At 63.4% G+C, this 22893-nt stretch overlaps 2 protein-coding genes across 4 annotated transcripts; both read right to left on the reverse strand.

The window, feature by feature from the left end:
- Positions 1–66: 66 nt before the first annotated feature.
- MPV17 (mitochondrial inner membrane protein MPV17) lies at positions 67–7978 on the reverse strand. Its single transcript, XM_030490457.1, has 7 exons — positions 7881–7978; positions 3867–3982; positions 3060–3152; positions 2592–2687; positions 991–1023; positions 776–828; positions 67–699 (listed from the first exon to the last, which is right to left on the reverse strand). The coding sequence occupies exons 1-7, from the start codon at positions 7951–7953 to the stop codon at positions 630–632; spliced, it is 534 nt and encodes a 177-aa protein (XP_030346317.1). The 5' UTR covers positions 7954–7978; the 3' UTR covers positions 67–629.
- On the reverse strand, positions 76–22808 carry CAD (carbamoyl-phosphate synthetase 2, aspartate transcarbamylase, and dihydroorotase). Of its 3 annotated transcripts, XM_030490454.1 has the most exons (49): positions 22662–22802; positions 22253–22392; positions 21063–21192; positions 20317–20459; positions 20068–20209; positions 19387–19558; positions 19129–19314; positions 18942–19054; positions 18644–18789; positions 18426–18557; positions 17964–18197; positions 17655–17876; positions 17070–17258; positions 16504–16628; positions 16292–16425; positions 16100–16212; positions 15737–15987; positions 15418–15664; positions 15203–15301; positions 14886–15110; positions 14621–14803; positions 14294–14512; positions 14027–14194; positions 13774–13956; positions 13589–13693; positions 13261–13509; positions 12976–13057; positions 12654–12820; positions 12359–12523; positions 12145–12276; positions 11854–12055; positions 11576–11766; positions 11361–11501; positions 11190–11285; positions 10976–11117; positions 10788–10835; positions 10264–10308; positions 10012–10166; positions 9831–9905; positions 9530–9742; positions 9174–9299; positions 8905–9060; positions 8736–8837; positions 8536–8630; positions 7881–8112; positions 3867–3982; positions 3060–3152; positions 2592–2687; positions 76–699 (listed from the first exon to the last, which is right to left on the reverse strand). In XM_030490454.1, exons 1-45 carry the CDS (start codon positions 22744–22746, stop codon positions 8010–8012), a joined length of 6771 nt encoding a protein of 2256 aa, XP_030346314.1. In that variant the 5' UTR covers positions 22747–22802; the 3' UTR covers positions 76–699; positions 2592–2687; positions 3060–3152; positions 3867–3982; positions 7881–8009. The 3 variants fall into 3 exon arrangements, with proteins under 3 accessions (XP_030346314.1, XP_030346315.1, XP_030346316.1); XM_030490455.1 differs by lacking the exon at positions 10788–10835; XM_030490456.1 differs by lacking the exons at positions 76–699; positions 2592–2687; positions 3060–3152; ... (6 more) ...; positions 9530–9742; positions 9831–9905 and adding an exon at positions 10555–10696 and having other exon boundaries at positions 10149–10166; positions 22662–22808.
- Between the last annotated feature and the right edge of the window lie 85 nt (positions 22809–22893).

The following is a 22893-nucleotide window of genomic DNA, read 5'->3' on the forward strand; positions in this document are numbered from 1 at the left end:
TTCTGTGCAGCCCCCGGTGCAGCCCCCGGTGTGAGATGGAGGGCCACATGCTGAGTGTCACAAGAACCATGAGCAAAAACCACCATTTATTGGGTGCTCCAACTGTCCAAGCCACAGCAAACCCCATCCTCAGGGGGAGCATGCCCAGTCTGCGGCAGCGGGTGCTGCAGGGCTGCAGGCACAGGGCAGGCAGCCTGGGATGGGCCAGCCCCTTGGCAGCACCATCCCCAGCTCCAACTGGGGCAGTGCACAGCACAGCACCTGCACCAGCATCCACCCAGTGCTGTGCCTGCTTCTCTCCCTTTGGATCTGCCGCTGGGGAAGGACAAAGCAATGCCCAGGGCAGGCTCACCCCCTGTGCAGGGCAAGAGGCTGGAGAGAAGAGTGAGCACAGAGAAGCACGCTGAAGGGCAGAGCTGCTGGATCCAGATCAGGCACTGACCCATCTTGGGGTGTCCCTGCAAGGGCTGTAGCTGCAGGTGATGAGGTTCCCAAGGAGAGAGCTGGACAGCTGCTGCCAGCATCCTGCGTATCCCAGCCCCATCCACAGACATGGGCCTGCTCCAAGGGCTCTGGAGGTGCGGCAGAGCCAGGCAGCATGCAGGCAGGGAGAGGACATGGCTTCCACTTCACATCCGATTTGCTTTCCAGGACAGGTAGCAGTTCCAGATGATAGCAACGCACTGGACAACAGCAAGCCTGTGGACAGAAGGGACAGGGTCCACAGCCGCAGGCTCCGGGAGCCCAGGAGCCAGGGCCATGGCTGCGTTACTACCTGTGCTTCAGGGGCACGAAGTAGAAGTTCGCGATTTGCACCGGTGGCCAGATCTGCAGAGAAGGAGACAGCGGTGAAGGGGCCCTGCCAGTGCCCCTGCCCTGTGCCCACCTCTTCCCAGGCATTTGGGATGTCCAACCGAGCCCACGGCAGAGTCCAAGGCAGGGGACAGGGACAGGACCATGGAGGAGCCCATCTAGGGGCACAGCACTTACACAGTAGTTGGTCATCAGGGCATCTGTGTAGTCCTGGGAGAGAAGGGAGGCTGTGAGCGTTCAGCACAGCTCCGCTGCTGCACAGCCCCGCTACATAGCTACCCACAGCTGTAGAAGCAGTGGCCATTGGCACAGCTCTGGGGAGGCCCCAGCACCGGCAGGAATGGCGCAGGATGGCCACTGTCCCCTGTCACATCCCTCTGACTCCATGCCTGCTCCAGCTGGTACAGGGCACTGCAGCCTCTGCCCATGGGGAGGGGGGCAGGGAGAGGGTGGCCACAGCTGCTCCATCTCTTCCTGCTGCCAACATGGCCTTTGGTGCCACAGCCAGGCCTTCACATGCTGCCCTGTCTGGGCAAGCCTGGGAGAAGAGCAGGGGCAGGCATGGGGCAGGGTAAGGTGCTGAGATGGCAGGTGGCGAGCTGGGCACCTGCAGCAGACTCAGGTCCCCATCCAGCCCTGTGTCCCCCAATCCCCCTCCCAGGCACCATGGGGCAGGGATGGAACCGGGGCAGCTGCCCTGGGATCCCAAGGTGCTGCCCTGTCCTCGTGCTGCAGCCCTACCCCACAGCAGCAAGATGAGTCCCTCATCCAGGCTGACTGTGACTCAGCCGGCAGCCCGGCCTCCTCCCGGCACTGGCCAGCAGCCCAGGACGGGGAGGGCAGGCGCAGGGGTGATGGATGCTCTGCTGACGCTTCCTCTGCGTGGGGAGAGACGGATGTACCCCAAGCGAGGGGTGAAGGTGGCTGCCAGCCACCACTGCCCGGTCCCAGCCCAGCCCCTTCCCAGAGCAGAGGACCGGTCAGGAGCCGTGGATCAGGGAATCACACACCACTGTGCCCAGGCACTACTGGGTTTCCCCTGGGGGGGACCAAGACAAGATACATGGCACCACTTGGCTGAGGTGCAGTTGGGGTGGGTGGGAACACTTGGGGTGCCTCATCCAGTGGCTGGTGGTCACCGGCTCCCCAGTGACTCACGCTCTGGACACGCTGACTCAGCTTTTGCACAGGTTTCCAGCAATTACTGCTAATGGGAGCTATCTCTGTAATGGCTCTGGAGATGCCAGGAGAGGGGCCTGATGGTGTGCCGGGAGCTGGGTGGCACCAGGCACCTGGCCCGGGTGGGACCCAAAAGCCACACCACAGGGAACCGCCCTGACATCAGCACCCAGAGGACCGGCAGCATGAGGCATCCAACATTACAGGGCTCTGGGACCCAGCACTGAGCCTGGCAGGACCAGCCCTGTGCACTCCCAGGCCCTGGCCAGGCAGAGAGCTGCTCCGTGCCCCACAGCAGTGGGGTGGCTGCCTGCTGCACAGAGCTCTGTGCTTGGGGTCCCGAGGCACAACACCTGGTTGGAACTAGACGATCTTTAAGGTCCCTTCTAGCTCTAACCATTCTACGATTCTATGTAGACCAGGCTACGAGGACAGGAGTATGATGGCACAGCTGGGGACGCACAGTCAGTGCTGGGCAGGGGCTGGTCATGGGCACAACCACAGATGGGAGCAGCCGGCAGTGCTAGTGCACCAGGAGGATCTGCCAAGGCACTCTGACTGCTGACAGCCCCACACCACCCGAGTGGAGCAGCACATACCTGCTGGATCTTGGACCAGTTCTCCTCCACTGACAGACCATTCATTGCTCCCGTGATGGCAAGGAAGCAGCCAAGGAAACATGGTGCAAAGCCCCCCTGCAAGAGAAGAGTTGGGGCACAATGCTGAGGTGCCTGTGGTGCTTGAAGCTCGCCTGCAGCAGGGGTAAGAGGCACACACCCAGCTTGCCTGGTGCCCTGGAGCTACTTGGCCTGCTGCACCCCAGCACAGAGCCGTACAGAGGTACGGGAACCACCACGGGGCCTCTGGAAGGGCCCAAGACCAGGTGAAGGGCATCAGCTCTGCAACCCTTTCTACTCCAGCCTGCCACTGCATTGGGACTGGTCCTGGCCTCAGAAACTGGGACTCACAGGATACAGTATATGGCTGTCTACAGTATGTGGCTGCACCTACTACCCCGTCCTGCTGCACCAGACACACACAGGCATCTTCACCCATATGGCACTAACCTGGTCCAGGACCATCTTCTTCACAGCCACGACTTTTGTTGTCCCTGGGATGAGCTGATCGAGGATCTTGTACCAGCCACCCACAACAGGGCCCTGCAACAGCCAGGCGTAAGGGGCAGTGTCCTGCTCTCCCAGGCCACAGGGTGTCAGGGCTGGGGGGTCTCCAGAGCTGGTTACGTGGCCCTGCCCCAGCCCTGGAACACAGGGACAGACTCTGCCCTGCTCTGCACTGCCATGGGCAGCCCCCCTGCATTGCATGGATGCAGTGATGCCCACAGCCTCCCTGCCCCTCCTAAAGCAACCTACCAGGGAGCACCACCATCAGCACGGGGGCCTGCTCCGGCAGGGCAGCTTCAGGGCTTCACACCTGACACACCAGGCAGGGCTCCATGGCAGGGACCTGGCTGTGCCAGCGCTGCCCAGGGACATCCCTGCCCAAGTCACCAGCACAGGGAACAGACCTGACCCCCAAAGCACAGGAGCTGTTGGGTCAGGATCCCGCCTCATCGTGCACAGCAGAGCAAAGCATGTTTGCATCCCTGGCTGTGGCGTCACCCTCCCAGGGTGAAATCTCCCAGGGGCTGGCACCAGCAGCAGCAATGGCTGCACAGACAGAGGCTGATGACTCCATCCAGCAGGGTGCAGGGACAGGGTGCTCCTTTTCAAGGGGATGCAGCTCTGCCCGTGGCCGCTGGAGGCCCAACTCACACCAAGGTACTGTTGTTTCACCTACCAAAACAGCCCTCTATCCCACTCCACCATGCATATGTTACTGAACCCAGGTGCCCACCACATGCTGGCACTCACCACAAAGCAGAAGCCGATCGCCATCATCTTCAGGGTCCGGGGGCCATGGTGCCCCTGCAGCCCTCGCTGCTCCACCAACTGCTGTGCGATCACGTCACCAGCTCCCATGAGGGCCCCTGCAACCAGCACCGCCATAGGGTCAAGGTGAGACCCCACAGCGCCCTGCTGACAGCAGGTCCTCCTGCCCCAGTGCTGCCTCTGCCTGCCTGTAGCACCACTGCCCACACCTGTCCTGCAGCACAAGCCCTCCTGCAGCAGCCAAGCACCTTGGGCTGCCCTCACAGTGTCTCTGGCCAAAACTGTGCCTGGCTGTGCCATCTCCCCACGCCCCTGACATGGGGCTGATGCATCCCAGGGCCTGCTGTGACTGTGGCTTTTGGGGCAGAGCCCACCGGGCTGCTGCCTGTGCTGCTGGCACAGCTCCTTGCCTTGTTTCCATACCAGTGTGAGGGACCTTCTGCTGTGCACGTCCCCCTGTGGGCTGCTGCTCAGCTGGGCCTTTGGCAGCTCCTGCTCTATCCTACACTCTTGACCTCTTCGACGCAACTCGGCTGGCCCTGTGCTCCTTCCCCTGGCCTTTGTGGGCTCCCTGCTTATTCTCCTGCTCCTCCCAGGACAGTTTCCAGGCATACCCTCCAGCCCTGCTGTGATTCTGCTCCATTCTTGGAAACCTTGAACCCAGCAAGGCTTCATCTTGGGTAGCGGCAGCCCCAGCATCCCCTCTCCTCCTGCCAGCCCCAGCTGCGCTACTGGCCCAAAGCCAGTCCTGCCCAGAGGGTCTCCATGAGTGAATCCTCACAGGCAAGGGGTGGCAGGGCCTCGGGTGCATCCCCAGCAACACCCAGCCCTCCCTCCCAGAGCCATCTGTCTCTCTGTGACAGTCCCCAGCAGTGCCATGGGGAGCAGGTCCCAGCCAAAGGGAACAGACCCTGAGCTTCCTGCAGGCACCGTCCCCAGCCAGCATGCAGGAGGGGAGAGTTTTGGGCCTCTTGCCCCAGCCACGTGGACCAGGGACGCAGCATGGCCCCTGGGAGCCTGCAGGCAGGAGCCAGACCTGGCCCAGCATGGCTGCAATAGCTAGTAGAGTCTGGAGGCAGCCCAGGAGGCTGGGCAGGAACCGGGGCCTCAGCCAAGGCCATCCAGGCTGGGCATGCCCCAGCAGGGCTGGCCCGGTCTCTGCAGCCCCACGGAGCTGCTGCGCTCCTGGCAGTGTTCTCCTGCCATTGCATCACCAGCTCCATCTCCCACTCTGGACCAATGCAGTCCCCAAGGGCTCCAGCTCTGCTGCTGGACCCCGAGAGCTGCTGCACTGCTCCGTGATGGCAGAGCAGCCCCTGCCAGACCACGGGCCTCAGCAGTGCAGGGGCAGGGGGTGGTAGCATCCGAGGGACCCCCAGCCAACACAAAAGAAGCTCTGTGGCTGCCTGCTGGCTGCTTCCTGCGGGCAGCCTTCCCACTAGGCACAGTCAAGCTCCCCCTGCTCAGCACTCATTGAGAAAGCGCAACGGCAGCACCGGTGTTACTCATTCAGTGCCGAAGGCTCTGGGCGCAGTGCCTGGTGGTGACAGAGCCGGGCTCCAGGGCTGCCAGGGAGAGGGGAACAGGGACAGACCTGTCTGCACGCCTGCCTGGGCCTACGAGTGCAGCCAGAGCAAGCCCCTTGCAATGACGTTGCTCAGCGGGGATGGCACCAGTGCCACTCGTGCCTGCTGCAGCTCTGGTGTGGGACTGAAGCCCCCAGCTGCACCCCACACCATGAACACCGGAACCAGCCCCCGCTAACCCTGCTGCTACCGCTGCGTCCCACCGAGGGTGGGAAGAGCCAACATACACAGCCGGTAAGAAGAGCGAGGGCTCTCCGGCTTGTGCCGCCCAAGCTGCAGGGCAATTCCTCACCTGCTCAGCACAGAATGGTGCCAGGGGCAGGCAGGAGGCAGCAAACAGCCCCTGCCAGGCTGTTCGCACAGGTTGCTGTTCCCACGGGCAGAGGACTTTGAAACAGGCCCAAGCCTAAGTAGGCCACACTGTCTCGTCCCCTGCAGGCCTCGCCGGCTGGCTGCTGGAGGCTGCACCACACCACAGGAGCACAGGGCTGCTCGCGGCAGGCAGGGACAGCAAGGTCACTGCTGCGGGCACGTGCTGCTGCCCGCTGTGCCCAGGCCCTGCTGGCTTCCTGGCCTAGGGCCTGGGATGCAGGAGGCAAAGCCCTGCTTGACCCAGCAGCTCTCACCAGTGCGTAGGACAGCAGTTCGGCAGGCGAGCATGACCAGACACACCAGGCACAGCCAACAGCCAGCAAACTTCCCTGGCCTGACCCCAGCTAGCAGGACAGCAGCACTGGGGGCTCCATGAGTAGTGAGTGAGGACAGGGCTGGAGGAGGCTGGGATCTGCCCAGCATGGGGCCCAGAGCAGACTGTCTCTGCCACATGCATCAGGGCACAGCCAGCAGTGAGCTGAGCCTGGCCTCAGGTGGGGTAATTACTTGCTGGAACTACAAGGAGAGCAGGAAAGCTCAGCCACAGGCAGGGGTGCCCCAATCCCAGAGGAACGGCTATGCTCCCACCATCACAGCCTTGCACTGGCGCTGAGCCTGGGTACCCACCGCAGGTATGGAGACACTCATGCCCAAAGGCAGAGCTGCTGTTCAGCTACAGGAGCTACATCCAGTGCTAGGCACAGCCACATGCTTGGGGGCTGCCAGGCGCCCGAGGAACTGGAGGTCTGCACCTCAGCAGGGCTGCTCCAACCCGAAGCAGCAACAGGCAGAGCTGGAACCTGAAGCCAGTCTGGAGCCTCACTAAGCCTGCTGCAGCAGCAGGCAGGGGCTCCCGGGGAGGCTCCCACCTCCACCTTGGCTTTTCCCCAGGAATAGAGAGGGATGCGCAGCCTGGCCGCGCACAGTGCAGGGGGTGCCAGGCCATAGACACCATCAAATCAGATAAAAATAACTGCAGAACAGTGAGGTGGCCTGGCAGGACTCCAGGCAGCCTGGTAGGCAGGGCAACGTGCTGCCACCCTCATGGGCAGCCAGGAAGATAGCCAATGGCTGCATGGCGAGGGGAGCACCCCTGCACAGCAGGGCACCCCCAGACCTCACGGTCGTGCTTCCCCAGTGTCCTGGGCTGGGGAAGCAGTGTCAGCAGGGAAGGCTGCAAGCACGGGGTGCAGAGGGGAGCATGCAGGGACCCCACCCCTGGCCACCCCACGCTGCACCCCCCCTGCATGGCTGGGGAGGGCAGTGGAGAAGCTGAGGTGGCTGTTGCTCTCAGGATTGTGAGCCCTGGGCCACTGTGGGCAGGAGCATCCCTGCCTGCAGCAGCTGCCTGTGCTAGAGTGTGCCCCTGGGGCACATGGAACAGCCTGCCAGACCTGAGGCAGATTTATGGTACCTCCCAGCCCTGCAAACAGCAACACCATTAGGGAGATTAAATCACCTGTGTAGAGCCCCAGGAACCTGTCAGGCGCTGGGGCTCTCTCCAGGCAGCCAGAGCCTTCACCTTCACGACCGAGTCCTGCAGCCCACCTTGGGGAGGCTCGGCCACAGGCTGCACTGGCCGAGCCCTCAGGCAGAGGCTGCAGCCCACTGAACCCCCCCAAAAGCAATGTCCCAGCATCCATTCCCACCCAGGGGGCAACAGGGCTGCCACTACAGCCTCTACCCCCAGTTCTAGGGCAAGTCCTCGAGTTGTGGGATGTTTCTCTAGGGCTGTGCCTCCTCACAGCCCCACATCAGCCCTCTTGGCTCCAGTGCAGAACCCCCTGCTGCCGATCTCCTGAGCGTGAAGTGGACCACAGCTCTTCGCCCAGTGGGGACGCCTGGGGGAACGGCAACACCTCCTCCCCCTGCAGATGGACCACTGAGGCACTGGGACCACCCCTGCCCCCATGGTGTTCCTCCCACCAAGGGTGCAGTGCCCACAACAGCAGGGCAACGGGGCCCCGGGCTCCAGTGTCGCGGGGCTGTGCACCGCAGAGGGTGCGGAGGGGCCCCTGCTCGCAGGGCCGGCCCTTACCGGCGGTGAGCGCCTGCGCTGCCCCCGGCCGCCGCGCCAGCAGCCGCCCGCAGCCCCTCCACAGTGCGGCCATGGCCCGCGGCGCGGCGCGATGAGGAAGAGTCGCGGCTGAGTGACGCGTTTATTGTGTCAGTACCGGCCGAGCACCGTGGCCAGCAGCGCCATCCGCATGTACATCCCGTTCTCCGCCTGCCGGAAGTACGCGGCGCGCGGGTCCGAGTCCACCTCCACGCTGCGGGACCGGCATCAGCACGGACGGACACACGGACACGGACACACACACAGACACACACACACAGAGCACAGACCCCAGCATCCCGAGACCCAGTAGACACCCCGACGCGCTGCCTCCAGCACACCCCAGTCTCCATCACCCCACGACCTCCCGAACCCCTGCCCAACACCACAGCCCCAGCTCCCCCAAACCCTCTTGATCCCGCCTCTTGACCCCCACACCGCAGCCCCCATCACCCCAGGACACCCTACTCCTGCCCAGCACACTCCATTCCCCATCACGAGACCCACCACCCAGCAAACCCCAGCCCCAGCTCCCCCAACCCTCCCCTGGCCCTCAGACTGCAGCCCACATTGCCCCAGGACACCCCACCATTACCCAGAACACCCCACACCCGTGCCCCTGCCCCCCTGCTTTCACCTGATCTCATTGACGCGGGGCAGAGGGTGCATCACCACCATCTTCTCTTTGGCCCGGGTCATGATGTGGGGTGTGAGGATGAACTGCCCAAAACACTGTGTGGGGAGGGGATGGGGGCAGCCCTGAGCCCAGGCCACAGAGCCGTCACCCCATGGGCTGCCACCTCCCGCCAGAGTCCCCCCCGCCTCCCTCTCACTCACAGCTTCATACTCCTCAGCCACACGGAAGCGCTCCTTCTGGATGCGGGTCATGTAGAGCACATCCGTGTCTGGCAGCGCCTCCTCGATGCTCCCAAACTCCTCCTGGAGAGGCACTGTCAGCAGGTCCACAGGGGGTGTGTGGCCCAAACCCCCCACCCTGCTTGCTCACCTGCTTGATGCCCTTGGAGGCCACAAAGCTGGTGATGTCGGCAGGCATGCGGAGGCCAGGGGGGGTCACGTAGCGCAGGTTGACACGGTACTGGGTGAGCAGGCGGGCCAGGGAGTGCACCGTGCGCCCGTGCTTCAGATCGCCCACCATAGTGATCTGCAGAGAGTGGTCAGCCTGACCTGTGGTCCCAGCAGACCCCCAGCCCCAGGACAGGACCCTTTAGCCCCACAGCACTTTGTGGGGGATGGCCATAGCTCCCAGTGTCTTACTGTCATGCCATTGACGGTGCCCAGCTCCTCACGGATGGTGAAGATGTCCAGCAGTGCCTGTGTGGGGTGCTCCCCCACCCCGTCCCCAGCATTGATCACGGGCTTGCGGCAGTGCTTGGCGGCCAGCTGGGAGCAGAGGCAGGGCTGAGCATGGGCACAACACAGCCCCTGCCAGCCGCACACAGGGCAGGATCTGCTGCTTGTTCCTGACATCTGCCCAGCCTGCCCCACTGAGGAACACAGCCCTGCCCCATAGCACAGGTCCCCACCATCAGCAAAGGTCCTCCAAGTGCCTTCAGGGTAGGTCGTGGCTATCCCCACTGCAGGCAGCAGACAGCCCTAGCAGCCCCCCTCACCTCAACAGCGCCTGGCTGGGGGTGCCGCAGCACCAACACATCGGCGTAGCAGCACATTGTCTGAACGGAGTCAGCCAGCGACTCGCCCTTCTGCACCGAGGAGGTGGCCTCCGAGAAGGACAGGACGGAGCCGCCCAGCCGGCTCATGGCGGCTGCAAAGGAGCTGCTGGTCCTTGTGCTCGCCTCATAGAACATGGATGCCATCACCTTGCCCTGTGGGGGCCACACCATCATCACAGAGCTCTTGCTCCATTGCTTAGGGTTCCCAGGGGTCTGGGCAACCTTCCCACACCCGGCTCACCTTGAGGATGTCCAGGCTCCGCTCCTTCTGCACCAGCATGCGCAGGGTGTGTGCCACATTGAAGAGATGTGACATCTGTGGGGAGAGAAGGCTCAGCCAGGGCATGGACAGCACCAATGCCCCCCTGACCCATGCTCATCTGAGTGCCCAAGGCCCCACTCCTGACACCAAGCCCAGGCACCTGCTCCTTGGAGAACTGCTGGACGGAGAGGACGTGCTGCCCGACGAGGGGGTGCAGCAGTGGGGATGTCTGGAAGTGGGGCATGCCCTGGGGGGACGCCTGGCGTGGGATGGAGCCCGGTGGGTAGAAGTAGCTGTCCTGGATCACAGCCAGATCTGTGGCACCGAGAGGAGCCAGTCAGCCCATGCGGGTAGCCACACAGAGCCCCAGCCCACCTAGCCACTGTGGATCCATAGACCCTGGAGCACTCACCTGCCTCTGCTGCCTTCCTGCCAGCCTTCTCACGAGTGTCCTCAGCTAGGTGGGAGAGGGAGCAGTGGTGTTAGAGGGTGCGGGCAGCTGTGGCACCCTGGCTCCTGCTCTCCCACGGTGCTGCCGGGGCAGCACAGCCCTCCTGGCACTCAGCAGCACTGGGTGAAAGCACCATGGGGCCCAACGCCAGGGCCACAGCCACCCAGAGACAGGGCAGGTCAAGACCTGGCATGGTGCTGCACGCAATGCCCGTGAGCCCCGCAAAACCCGATCAGACGCAACCCAAATCACACTGGCAGGCGAGGGGTCCCCGAGGTGCCGCGCAGGCTGGGTGAGGGGAGCAGGCAGGCGCAGCTGTGCCCTGTCCCACAGTGCCCTGTCCCATCACACCGTGGGCACTGTGTGCGCGGGCAGCCCGGGGCCAGCACGGCACCTGGGGGAGGGGATGCACTCATCAGCTGCGGTTAGTGCCATTAGTACAGCCGCGTTTCATTGTCAGAGTGAGTCCCCCCCTCCGATATTACCGGTGCCTCGGGCGCCTGGGCGGTGCATGGCTCCCAGCCTCCGGAACACTGAACGGGACACAAGGGCTGCATCAGCGGGGCTGTCCAGCTGCGATCCCAGACTCGGCCCCGGGGCGGCACGTGCTCGCTGCCCCACAGCCCACCCACCACGCTCCACCATGCCATGACAATGACACCCCCCTCCTTACCTGGCAGCCCTGGGTCAGAGGCCCGGTGGATGCGGGGCGGGAGGTGGAAGCGTCCATCACCTGTGGGGCCAGCCCGGCGGGGGCTGGAGGCTCGGCCACGCAGTGTCTCGCCAGCCACCGTATGCCGGGGCCGCTCGGGGGTCTGCAATAAGAGGCTGAGCTGGAGCTGGGGCAGGACATGGAGCCCCCCCACCTGCCCCACACACCCTGGTACCTTTGCACTCTCCTTGGCAGGGGCTGCGTGTGGTGGCAACACAGTGCCCGAGGGCCATTTCTTCACATCCTGCCCATAGCCGGGGGGCACCAGCACCTGCAGCCATGGGGGTGATGGGGTCAGTACTGAGGGACCACCTTGATACAGGGAGAAGAGGATCTGGAGTCTTACCTGCCCATCAATGTAGGCGACCTCCCCACGCAGGACCACCCTCCGCACCGTCCCCTTCACCTTCATGCCCTCAAAGGGTGTCCAGTGGGCCTTGGAGAAGGCCATGCAGCTGGGGATGATCCACTCGTGCTCCAAGTCCACCTGAAAGAATAGCAGGTCAGAAGCAGCAGGGCCAGGGCAGGCACCGGATCTGGGGTGGGCATGCAGGGACCCACCTCCACGTAGGTGTCCTCCTGCGCCGGCAGCCTGAAGATCTTGCGGGGGTTCTCATAGAGGCGCTGGATGATGTCCTCCACGGTGAGCCGCCCCTCAGAGACGGCCGTCAGCAGCAGTGGCAGCATCGTCTCCAGGCCGGGGAAGCCAGGGGGTGGCTTGTGCCCCTGCTTCTCCTCCACTGTGTGGGGGGCTGTGGGACAGGGCTGGTCACTGCAGGACCTGCTTCTGTCCTCACCCCATGCTCCCACCCCATGGCTGCCACCCCCCCAGGACTCACCGTGGTCTGTCGCGAAGCAGTCAATGGTGTCCATGTTCTCCCAGAGCGTCTCCATGTCCTGGCGGGTGCCCAGCGCTGGCCGCACGGCTGCTCGGCCCTCCCCGAGGCGCCCCAGGTCATCCTGGCACAGGAAGAGGTGGTGTGGGGCCACCTCACACGTCACCGGGATCCCCTTCTGCTTGGCTGCCTTGATGAGGAGGATCTGCAGGGAAAGCAGTGAGGGGGGACCCCAAACAATCCTGCACCCTGTCCCTGGGACCCACAATCCCCTCTCTGCACCCCACCGCTCACCTCCTCCCTGCGGGCCACGTGGCAGATGTGCACAGGGCGCTGGTACAGCTGGGCCACCATCAGGACAGCAGCCACTGTCTGCTGCTCCGCGTGCGCTACGATGGGCAGGTGCCGTGGCCACTGCTCGAAGTGCTAGCAGGGGGACAGAGTTGGTGGGCACTGGCATCAGGAACCAAGCCCAGCCCCGTGCCAGCCCCTGCCTGTAGCAGCTCACCTCCATCCATAGCGACATGTCGTCCATCCGCAAGGTGGAGAAGGTGTCGTTCAGGTACATCTTGAGCCCAGCAGCTGCCCCAGCCAGAGGTCCCAGCAAGCCGGCGTTGTCCAAGGAAGCTCCCAGGAAGAGGGCGAAGTCACATCGGGCCCCAGCCTCAGCCAGCTGCAGGGGCGAGAGGTGGCGAGTGCTGGCCAAAGTCAGCCCCACTGCGGGCAGCGAATGTACCACATTCGGCACTGTAGCACCCGGAGAGGGGACATGGGCATCGAGCTGGGCAGTAGCAGCCCCTCACCTTCTGCACCAGGGCAAAAGAAGTGGCATCAGTGATGGCAGGGCTGGTGTTGGGCATGACGCACACCATGGTGACACCCCCAGCCAGGGCAGCTGCTGTGCCCGATGCAAAGTCCTCCTTGTGGGTGCCGCCTGGCTCGCGGAGGTGGACATGGACATCGATCAGGCCTGGGGAGTGGGGCAGCATCAGCACAGGCAGCCACCAGCCACAGGGGATGCAGGACACCTTGGCAGCGCAGCAGGGAAACGTCTTCTTTCATGCCCTGCCCAGTGCTGCACCCTTGGAGCCCCTGGCCCCCACCATGGCCCCGGGTCCCATCTACCTGGCAGGCGGATGAGTTTCTGGGATGTCATGCAGTCCACATGCATCTTCAGTGGGGGGGCTGCCCCAATCTGGCCAAGTGCCTGTGGAAATGACAGCCATAAGGCACGACCCATTTTCCAGGGATACTTGGGGCCAGGGCAAGGACATTTGCCCAAGCTGCACCAAAAAATGAATCCCCCAGCAATGCTCATGTACCATACCAGGACTTTCCTATCCCAGCCTCTTCTTTGCTCCCTTCACCTGCACCCACATCCCTTGGCCCCCCACCCCCACCCCAGCCCACCTCCACGAAGAGCTTAGTGCACTTGATGTCAATGATGAGCGGCACAGAGTAGTCGACAGCCAGGCGCCGGGTGCGGTACCCCTTGGTGACGAAGGAGGAGAGCCGGCGACCCCCTGAGTTGCGCATTGAGAGGTTGATGACCATCTCAAAGTGGTTCTCGGCCAGGTAGTCCAGGATGCTGCGCTGGGTCTCCCGGGTGCCGGCCTCGCTGCCATCCGTCTCCTCAAAATGCCAATCTACGGCCATCACCTGCCAGCAGCGACTTCCATCAGGGCCCTGAGCCTCCCCCAAGGGCACCCCTGGCCTCCACCGGATCCTCAGCCCCAACCTTGATGCCGTGCTCCGTGTAGAAGTCAGCGGTGCCCAGGCTGGCATAGAGCTTGTAGCCAAGGCTCTCCAGGGTCCTCACTGTGGGCAGCAGCTCACTCTTGTTCTGCAACAACCCCATGGCCAGTCAGAGGGCAGGAGAAGGGGGAAAACAGGGGCACCAGCCCCTTCCCCAGCCCCACACACCTTGTAGCTGCCAATGGTCAGCAGGATGTTCTTCTTGGGAATCTTGAAGCCAGTGCTGAGCATGGCTTTCAGGTAAGCCTCACAGCGGTTCTCCCCAAAGCAGGCCACCTCACCCGTGCTGGTCATCTCCACACCCAGCACCACATCGGCACCCGCCAGGCGTGAGAAGGAGAACTGGGGCACCTGGGGGCAGGAGAGGCTCAGGGGCTGCTCAGACACATGCCCCAGCCTCGACCCTGTGGCGCCTGCTCACCTTGACACCAACGATGCCTGTGCCTGTCATCAGCCCCACAGGCTCTACATCCTCGCCCATGATCACTTGGCTGGCCAGAGCCACCAGGTCCACACCCAGGGTCTTGGAGACAAAGGGGAAGGAGCGGGAGACACGGACGTTGCACTCGATCACCTTCAGCTGGTCGTCCTGGGGGAGAGGGAACAGTATGAAGCATGTCTGGGGACACAAGACATCCTCCTGCTGGCACTGTGCTGGGGGCCAGCATGGCCCCCCAAGCTAGGATACCTTTGCGATGAGCTGCAGGTTGAAGGGCCCAGTGACCTGCAGCTCCTGCCCAATGGCATGGACAATGGCCTTGATCCGCTCCAGTGTCTTGGGGGTGATGTCCTGGGGAGGTGTCACCAGTGTGGCATCACCTGAATGCACCCCAGCATTCTCCACATGCTCCGAGATGGCGACGGCCACCACCATGCCATCACAGGCCACTGCGTCCACGTCGATCTCCTGTAAGCAGGAACATGGTCACAGCCTGCCACAGGCACCAAAGCAGAGGGGTAGGCTTCTCATGGGGAGCAGGGATGCCTTGGGGCCAGAGCAGCCTCCTGGATGGACCTTGGCCTCCTGGATGAACTTGGAGATGACAACGGGCTGCTCCTTGGAAACGGCCACAGCGTTGCTCAGGAACTTCTCCAGGTCACTGTCTGAGTAGGCCACATTCATGGCAGCACCACTCAGCACGTAGGAGGGGCGCACAACACAGGGGTAGCCAACCTTGCAGCAGAAGTGCTTGGCCGACTGCGAGACATAGCACCCTCAGGGGACATGCCAAAGGCTGGTCCCCAGTGGGGTAGCCCCATCACCCTCATTGGCCCCCCACCTCCATGTCAGAGAGCTCCTTCCAGAGGGGCTGGCTGATGCCAATGGAGTCGAGCAGGCGGGAGAACTTGAAGCGGTTCTCAGCTGAGTCGATGGCCTCTGGAGAGGTGCCCAGGATGCGGCACTGCTGCCGGTGCAGGGCCATGGCGATGTTGTTGGGCAGTTGCCCACCCATGGACAGGATCACACCCTCGGGGTTCTCCAGCTCATAGATGTCCATCACCACCTGTGGTACCACATAGGGCAAGGTCATGGCTGGGAAGGGGGCCACAGCAGTCCTCACCCTCCTCCAGCGGGCAGGGCCTCAGCCCTCCTTACCTCAAAAGAGATCTCATCAAAGTACAGGCGGTCGCACATGTCATAGTCCGTGCTCACCGTCTCAGGGTTGTAGTTCACCATGATTGTCTTGAAGCCCATCTGCCAGGGGAGCAGCATAAGGTGAGGCCAAGGGCTCCCCAACTCCTTGCTGGCCTCATCCTCTGACCTGGGACACCCAACCCACCAGCCCTGTGAGGTGTTGGGGCCAGGCTGACCTTGCGGAGCTCCTGGATACAGCCGACAGCACACCAGTCGAACTCGACGCTGCTGCCAATGCGGTAGACACCAGAGCCAATGACCATGACATGGGGCTCACGGAAGGCCAGGTCGTGCTCGGTGCCATTGTAGGTCAGGTACAGGTAGTTGGTTTGGGCTGGCCACTCTGCCGCCACGGTGTCGATCTGCTTCACCACGGGCAGGATCTTCAGGTCATGCCGCATCTTCCGCACGGCCAGCTCGGTGCTGTGAGGGGCGGGGTTAGTGCCAGGACCTGTGCTGGGGCACAGAGTGGGGCAAGCTCCCTCCCCGTGTTACCTGAGCACAGCCAGGGCCACCTGCTTGTCAGAGAAGCCGAGCTGCTTGGCCCGCTTGAGCACGGCGGGTGGCATGGTGCTCTGCTCCTCGCGGTACGACTCCAGCAGCACCGCGTGGTCCGTGATGTTCTTCATCTTGTGCAGGAACCAGCGGTCGATCTTGGTGAGCTCGTAGAGCCGCTCGATAGAGTAGCCGGCCCTCAGCGCAGCCGCCAACACAAAGATCCGCTTGTCTGTCGGTGTCTCCAGCTCCTGTGAGGCCGGGATGAAGTGGTTAGCAGGGCCAGGCAGGGGACAGATGGCTGTCTCCTCCCCAGGACTGCATTGGCAGCATGGACCCCCGCCCCAGATCCCCGGCACTCACCACATCCGAGGCTGGCTTCACAGTGTGGTCAAAGCCCACGCAGTTCTCATCCACCATCCTCAGAGCCTTCTGGAAAGCCTCCTCGAAGTTTCTCCCGATGGCCATCACCTCCCCTGCAGACAGGGCTGTGAGCAGCTGGACCCTGTGCCCGCCACACTGCTCACCCATGCTGCCTGCCTGCCCCGTGCTCACCCACACTTTTCATGGAGCTGCCGATCTTGGTGCTGACACGCAGGAATTTGCTGAGGTCCCATCGTGGGATCTTCACCACGCAGTAGTCCAGGCTGGGCTCAAAGTTGGCTGTGGTACAGTTGGTGACGGAGTTCCTGGGGAAGGGACAGGGGTCAGCAGCTGAGGCTGTCCTGCAGGGGGGTGCCCCATCCCACCCGCAGCGGTGCCATTACCTGAGGAGGGGCAGGGGAATACCCAGGGCCAGCTTGGCCGCCACATAGGCCAGGGGGTAGCCAGTGGCCTTGCTGGCCAGGGCTGAGCTGCGGGAGAGCCGGGCGTTCACCTCGATGATGTAGTACTGCGGGCAGCAGGCACGCAGGGTTAGTGGAGCAGTGCAGGATGTGGTCCCTGCGGCAGAGCTCCCCGCTGCTTGCCTGGCGCTGAACAGTTGCTAGCGCATAAGGGATGCAAATAGTGACAGGGACCAAACGCGAGGGCAGCTGGGCTGGGGAGGGACAGCCACCACTGATGGCTGTGGCAAGATGGAGCCAGGCAAAGACCATCCAAGGACCATGCACAGCACTGGGTCGAAGCAAGACCCAGCACTGCTGCACTCATAGGAGCTGCGTGAGCTGACACAGTGAGATCCACTGGCCCCCAGGCGCTGCAGCCTGGGGAGGCTGGCAAGGCACAGCACTAAGGGACAGCACTGGGCAGGACCTGAACCTGCGCTCCACAGTGCAGGGCTGGCCGGGGGGCTCAGGAGAGGGGACCATGGCCCAGGGGGACCTGCACTCACCTGCTCCGACTCAGGATTCAGAGCAAACTGGATGTTGCACTCGCCCACAATGCCCAGGTGCTGCACTACCTTCACAGCCGTGCGCCGCAGCATGAAGTACTCAGTGTCATTGAGGGTCTGGCTGGGTGCCACCACGATGGACTCACCCGTGTGGATCCCCAGTGGGTCCAGGTTCTCCATGTTGCACACCTGGCAGGGGGGAGACACTATGGGCTGGGGGGTCCCAACTACTGCACACGCTGCCTGTGACATGCTCCTGGCTGCTGCTCCCCCAGGCAGGTCCCTCCTGGCTCCCACTGTGTCCCTCCCATCTTGGGGACCAACAGGGGCTCCCGTGCACAGCCAGGGCTTGAACATAAACCCCCAGGACACCACATGTGGTGCAGCCCACCCAGAGCATGGGGAGGTGTGGGGGTCTGGCTCAAGGCACAGCTCCTTGTAGCACACAGCAGCCATGTTGGCACCATGGAAGGCACTGGGGAGCCCTCCCCAGGGATGGGGTCCAGCCAGAGCCCCCAACCCCACAGCACCAACTCCTCCATCAATCCCCCCCAGCAGGCCTGGAGGTCTCCCCTCATCCCGTACCGTGACACAGTTGTTATAGGCATCCCGCACCACCTCGTACTCGATCTCCTTCCAGCCCTTCAGGGACTTGTCCACCAGGACCTGGGAGGTGTGGGTGAAGGCCTGGCTCACCAGTGCCACCAGCTCCTCCCGGGTGTTGGCAAAGCCAGAGCCCAGGCCCCCAAGGGCATAGGCAGAGCGCACCAGCACTGGGTACCCCAACCGCTCGGCCGCAGCCTGCGCCTGCAGAGAGCAACAGGGTCATGATGGGAACAGGGGGGACAGCACCCCAACCCTGCCCCACAACCACCGCTCATCCCACCCTCGGACCTGTTCCAGGGAGGCAGCAGCCTCACTGGGCGCCACGTGCTCCCCAATCTCCTCCATCTTCTCCACAAAGACCTTGCGATCCTCTGTCATCTCGATGGAGGTGACGGGGGTGCCCAGCACCCGCACATGGTACCGTTCCAGCACACCTGCCTTGGTGAGCTCCACACCGCAGTTGAGAGCCGTCTGCCCCCCAAAGGTCAGCAGCACCCCGTCAGGGCGCTCATTCCGGATCACCTGTGGGGGGACAGGGTGGTGGGGCAGGGACACACAGAATGCACCCTGTGCCCTCCAGCTACCACCATGCCTGTGCTGCCCCTCAAGGACTCCCGCATGCCACCCAGCCCTCTGTGTATTGGACCCTCCATCACACCTCTTGCTCCCCAGGGGTGCAATCAGCCCCAGCCCTGCTGTCCCTGCACCCCCAAACCACCCCTCTCCCAGCCGGTACTCTGGGGTGCTCACCTGGGTGACATACTCAGGGGTGATGGGGAGGAAGTAGACCTTGTCTGCCAGCCCCTTGGAGGTCTGCACCGTGGCGATGTTTGGGTTGATCAGCACTGTCTGGATGTTCTCCTCCTTCAGTGCTTTGATGGCCTTATGAGAAGCAGAGGGGTCACAGCTGATGGCCCTACCCCTGTGGTCACCCCCACTGCCCCTGTGCCATCAGGGTGGGTGCTCACCTGTGACCCTGAGTAGTCGAACTCTCCTGCCTGCCCAATGGAGAGGCCACCAGAGCCCAGGATCAGCACCTTGCGGGGCCGGGCTCCATCCTGGCTTCCCACTGGTGCCTTGTCATAGGTCAGCCACTCCCGCAAGCGCTCCCGCACTGGAGGGACATCTAATGCTAGTGCCAGGGCAACATACAGCCTGTGCACAGCCCCAGCCCCACAACCCTGTCTATAGCCCCCACACAGCCTGTCCCCTGTCCCACAGCCTCAGAGCCAAGGGCTCGGCCGCCCCTTCCCACCTTGCACCCACCCGTCCGGGCGCTCCCATCTCCACTCTGCAGGTCCCGTGCGGTCTCCATGAAGACATCAAAGAGGCCCTCCAGGTCCATGGGGCCAGCACAGTGCTCGGGGTGAAACTGGACACTGTGGAGGGGGTGAGGCAGGGCATGGCCCCACACACCCCCCTACAGACCTCCCAGCCATGGTCCTGCACCCACCTGAAGAAGGGCTTATGCTTGTGGACAAGGCCCTCGTTGGAGCCATCGTTGGCATTGGTGAAGAGTGGGGCCCAGCCTGGTGGCAGACTGCCTGCCTCCACTGCAAAGCCGTGGTTCTGCGCCGTGATGAAGCAGCGCTGCGTGTCCTCATGCAGGCACGGCTGGTTGTGCCCACGGTTCCCGTACCTGGGCAGAGGGACAGGCGTCAGGCAGCCCTGGGCAGCCAGGCCCTCAGAGGGACCCTGGGCCCCCACTCACTTCATCTTGTAGGTGTGAGCACCAAGGGCCAGGGAGAGCAGCTGGTGCCCCAGGCAGATCCCAAAGACAGGCTTGGGCTGGGGCGCATCCAGCACCCGCCGCAGGCTGGACACTGTCTCCTGGCAGAGCTGTGGGTCCCCAGGGCCGTTGCTGATGAACAGTCCATCAAAGTCTATACCAAGACAGCAGTGGGGTCAGCGTGGAACCCCACAAGGTCACAGAGGGCCTCAGCACCCCCAAAACCCTGCAGGGTCACAGCAGGGCCCCACGGCTACCAACAGTGAGGCTCCCCAAACCTACAGTCCCCCTGACACCCCAGCAGGGTCACACCAAGGTGCCCTGAACCCACAACATCCATCTGGGTGGCAGCAAGGGCCACCCCAGTCCTACAGCCCCTCCATGACTCCCTCTGCAGGGTCACATTAGGCCACTCTAACGCTACGGCCGAGAGTCCCCATCCCACAGCAAGGCACCCAGCCCAGGTCCCTCCATCCCTGCATGGTCACACTGAGGGCCCAAAGCCTCAAAGTCCCCAGAAAAGATGGCACCAAGGCTCCCCAGCTCCACAGCATGGAGCAAGACATGGTTCCCTGCTGCCCCCAGCATTGAACCATTGTCCCTTGCTTCAGCTCGCCAGCCCTCGGCAGAGCCCTGGGACACCCTGAGCCACTGCCACCCCACCTGCACTGTCCAGTGGATGATCCCAGGGCACCACAGTGACGGCTGCCCCCCGCTTGCAGAGGCACCGCACTTGGTTGTACTTGAGGCCGCAGTCGACCACCATGATGCGCAGCGACCCACTGGGGTTGAACACACAGGGGGCCTGCGGAAGGGGGGAGTGCGGATCGCCCCGGCCCTTCATGGCCCTGGCTTCCCCTACAGCCATCCGCACCCATGCCCCCAGCCCAGCTCTAGTGCCCTCAGCCCCACCTTCAGCGACACCTCCTGCACCAGGTGCCGTTTGTTGGGGTCCTCAAAGAAGAGGTTCTTCACGGGGGTCCCATCTGGCAGCAGCTTCCCCAGCAGTGTCCCGTTCTCACGGATCTTCTTTGTTAGGGCCCGAGTATCCACCCCTGTCGATAGGCTGTCAGACACAGAGCCTCACGGCCCCGTCCCACCCCAACACAACATTGTCACCCCAACTGGCTCAACCCCCAGCGGGGCAAATCATATAATCAACTGGGTTGGAAAAGACCTTTAAGATCATCACATCCAACTGTTACCCTAGCACTGCCAGGGCCACCACTAAACCATGTCATTAAGGGCCTCGTCTACACGGTTTTTGAACACTTCCAGGGATGGTGATTCCACCACTGCCCTGGGCAGCCTGTTCCAATGCCTGATAACTTTTTTGGTGAAGAAATGCTTCCTAATATCCAATCTAAACCTCCCCTAGCGCACCTTGAGGCCATTTCCTCTTGTCCTATCTTGTTACTTGCTAGAAGACATCAACCCCCACCTCACTACAACCTCCTTTCAGGTAGTTGTAGAGAGCTATGAGGCCCCCCCTGAGCCTTCTTTTCTCCAGACTAAATAACCCCAGTTCCCTTGGCTGTTCCTCGTAAGACTTGTGCTCCAGACCCTTCACCAGCTTCCTAACACAGAGACAAGTCTGGTTCAGAACTCACTGCCCCACAGCTACCCCTCATCCGACACCATAGTCTCCCCAGTCTCACCTTCCAACCCAGGGATGTTCTGCTCCTTCAGCCACTGGTCCAGGGAGCGAGATGCACTCCAGTGGCTGGAGGTCTCCGAGCACTCACCCACCACCAGTGCAGCCACATGAATCTTGCTGGACTCGAACCACTGGGGGTAGTGGTGGGAGGGTGAGCATGGTTGGGCATAGGTCACCAGCCCAAGAGAAGCCCCATGTGCCCCTTGGGTGCCCAACCTGGCCATCTCCATGGGGCACATCAGGACAGCTACAGCCTGGGGCTGGGGAACTCCTATGGGACAGGGACCCCATCCCTAGCCCATGGCAGAGGACCAGCCCCCGCTGTCCACCCTGCTGTTACAATGCCTGCCTCGCCCCACACACAGCCCTGCGAGGTTGAGGATTGATCTGGCTGAGCCCCAGGACAGGGTGCCCAGGCCCCCGGTGCTGCTGGACCACAGCCCGCTGCTCAGCGGCCAGCATGTGCTGCTCCATGGGCCCCTCAGCTTAGCACATGGGAAAGCCCTGCTCCTTCCAGCCACAGCCTCCCCACGGAGCCCCTCCTATCCCACTATCCTGTAGGATTAGAGCTCTGGTTCCCAGAAACAGCACCCACAGGGCCTCAGCAGGGACCCACATGGCCCCAGCTCAGAGAGAGCAGGGCCAAGGGCTCCTGGTCTGCCAATATGGGACAGGGCTGTGCAGGACAGACCCCTGGGGTCAGCGTGGGGAGGCCCCACGCAGTGCCTGGACTCTGCCCCGCAACAGGCAGTGTGGGGGCTGAGGGGCTGGGAGGGGTCTGGGGCCTGGAGTAGGGACTGCACTACCCTGCCTCGTCCTGGAGGCCTGGGACCCCCATACTGCAACAGAGCTCCATTAAGGACAGACATATGGCCCCGCTCCCCACATGCGGCAAGGGCACCCCAATTCCAGCACACTGGATTCTCCGCCTGCTCAGCTCTGGTCCCCTTGGGGAGTACGGCAGCGGGGAGCACGCCAAGGCAGCGCTGTTGGCTCCAGGCCCTGCAGCACCAGGGGTCAAACCACCGCCTGCAGCCACATGCCACCTCAGGGTGCTGGTGCTGCCCCGCCCTGGCACCCTGCGCCGCCACACGCCCGCGGGCAGCGGGTTGGGCAGCGCCACGTGCTACAGCGGCCCCGCCGCAGGGACACGGTGCTCCAGACACTATTGCCTCGGCACTACTCACTCACCCTGCTGAGGCCTAACAGGTCGGTCTCATCCCCGGGGACCCCGTAGTTACCGACCAGCGGGTAGGTGAGCACCAGAATCTGCGCCTTGTAGGAGGGGTCGGTGAGGGCCTCGGGGTAGCCCACCATACCGGTCTGGAACACTGCGAGCGCAGGGAGATGAGACGGAGCATCGCGGTCGCCCCGCGTCCCGCCGGTGGAGGCACCCGAGCCCCAAGGACAGCCGCCCCCATCCCCCAGCCCCGCTGCTGCCCCACGGCGAGCACCGAGCTGAGGGGCGTCACCGTGAACGGGCCGGACCTTCCCCCTTATCCCTTCCCTCCTCGGCCGCTCGCCAGGCTCGGGCCGCCCCCAACATCCGCCGCCGTCCCGGACCTGATCCCGATCCAGCCAAGCCCCGGGCCGCACTCACCGACTTCCCCAGCAGCGGTGGCCCCGACAGCCCCGAAGGGGCGGCCGCGCAGCACCGACCCGTCCTGCAGTACCAGGCAGCCCATGGCGGCTCCACGTGCACTCCGGCGGCTCCGCGGCGGCGACCGAGAGGGGTGCGCGCAGCGCGGCGGCAGCGGGAGGATCCGGGGCGGGGCCGGGCCGGGCCAGCCCCCGCGGCGGGGCGGGGCGACGGTGGGGCGGCACGCGGAGAA

This window comes from Strigops habroptila, chromosome 6 (genome assembly GCF_004027225.2).
Source record: "Strigops habroptila isolate Jane chromosome 6, bStrHab1.2.pri, whole genome shotgun sequence".
NCBI classification, from domain to species: domain Eukaryota; kingdom Metazoa; phylum Chordata; class Aves; order Psittaciformes; family Psittacidae; genus Strigops; species Strigops habroptila.

Coding starts and splice junctions, on each gene's coding strand:
- CAD (XM_030490454.1), bottom strand. CDS start 22,746: ATGGGCTGCCTGGTACTGCAGGACGGGTCGGTGCTGCGCGGCCGCCCC. Junction 15,988..16,099: donor TGAAGCCAGCCTCGGATGTG/GTGAGTGCCGGG, acceptor CCGGCCTCACAG/GAGCTGGAGACACCGACAGA. Junction 14,804..14,885: donor AGGAGCTCTCTGACATGGAG/GTGGGGGGCCAA, acceptor TATGTCTCGCAG/TCGGCCAAGCACTTCTGCTG.
- MPV17 (XM_030490457.1), bottom strand. CDS start 7,953: ATGGCCGCACTGTGGAGGGGCTGCGGGCGGCTGCTGGCGCGGCGGCCG. Junction 2,688..3,059: donor AGAAGATGGTCCTGGACCAG/GTTAGTGCCATA, acceptor CTTCTCTTGCAG/GGGGGCTTTGCACCATGTTT. Junction 829..990: donor CCCTGATGACCAACTACTGT/GTAAGTGCTGTG, acceptor CCTTCTCTGCAG/ATCTGGCCACCGGTGCAAAT.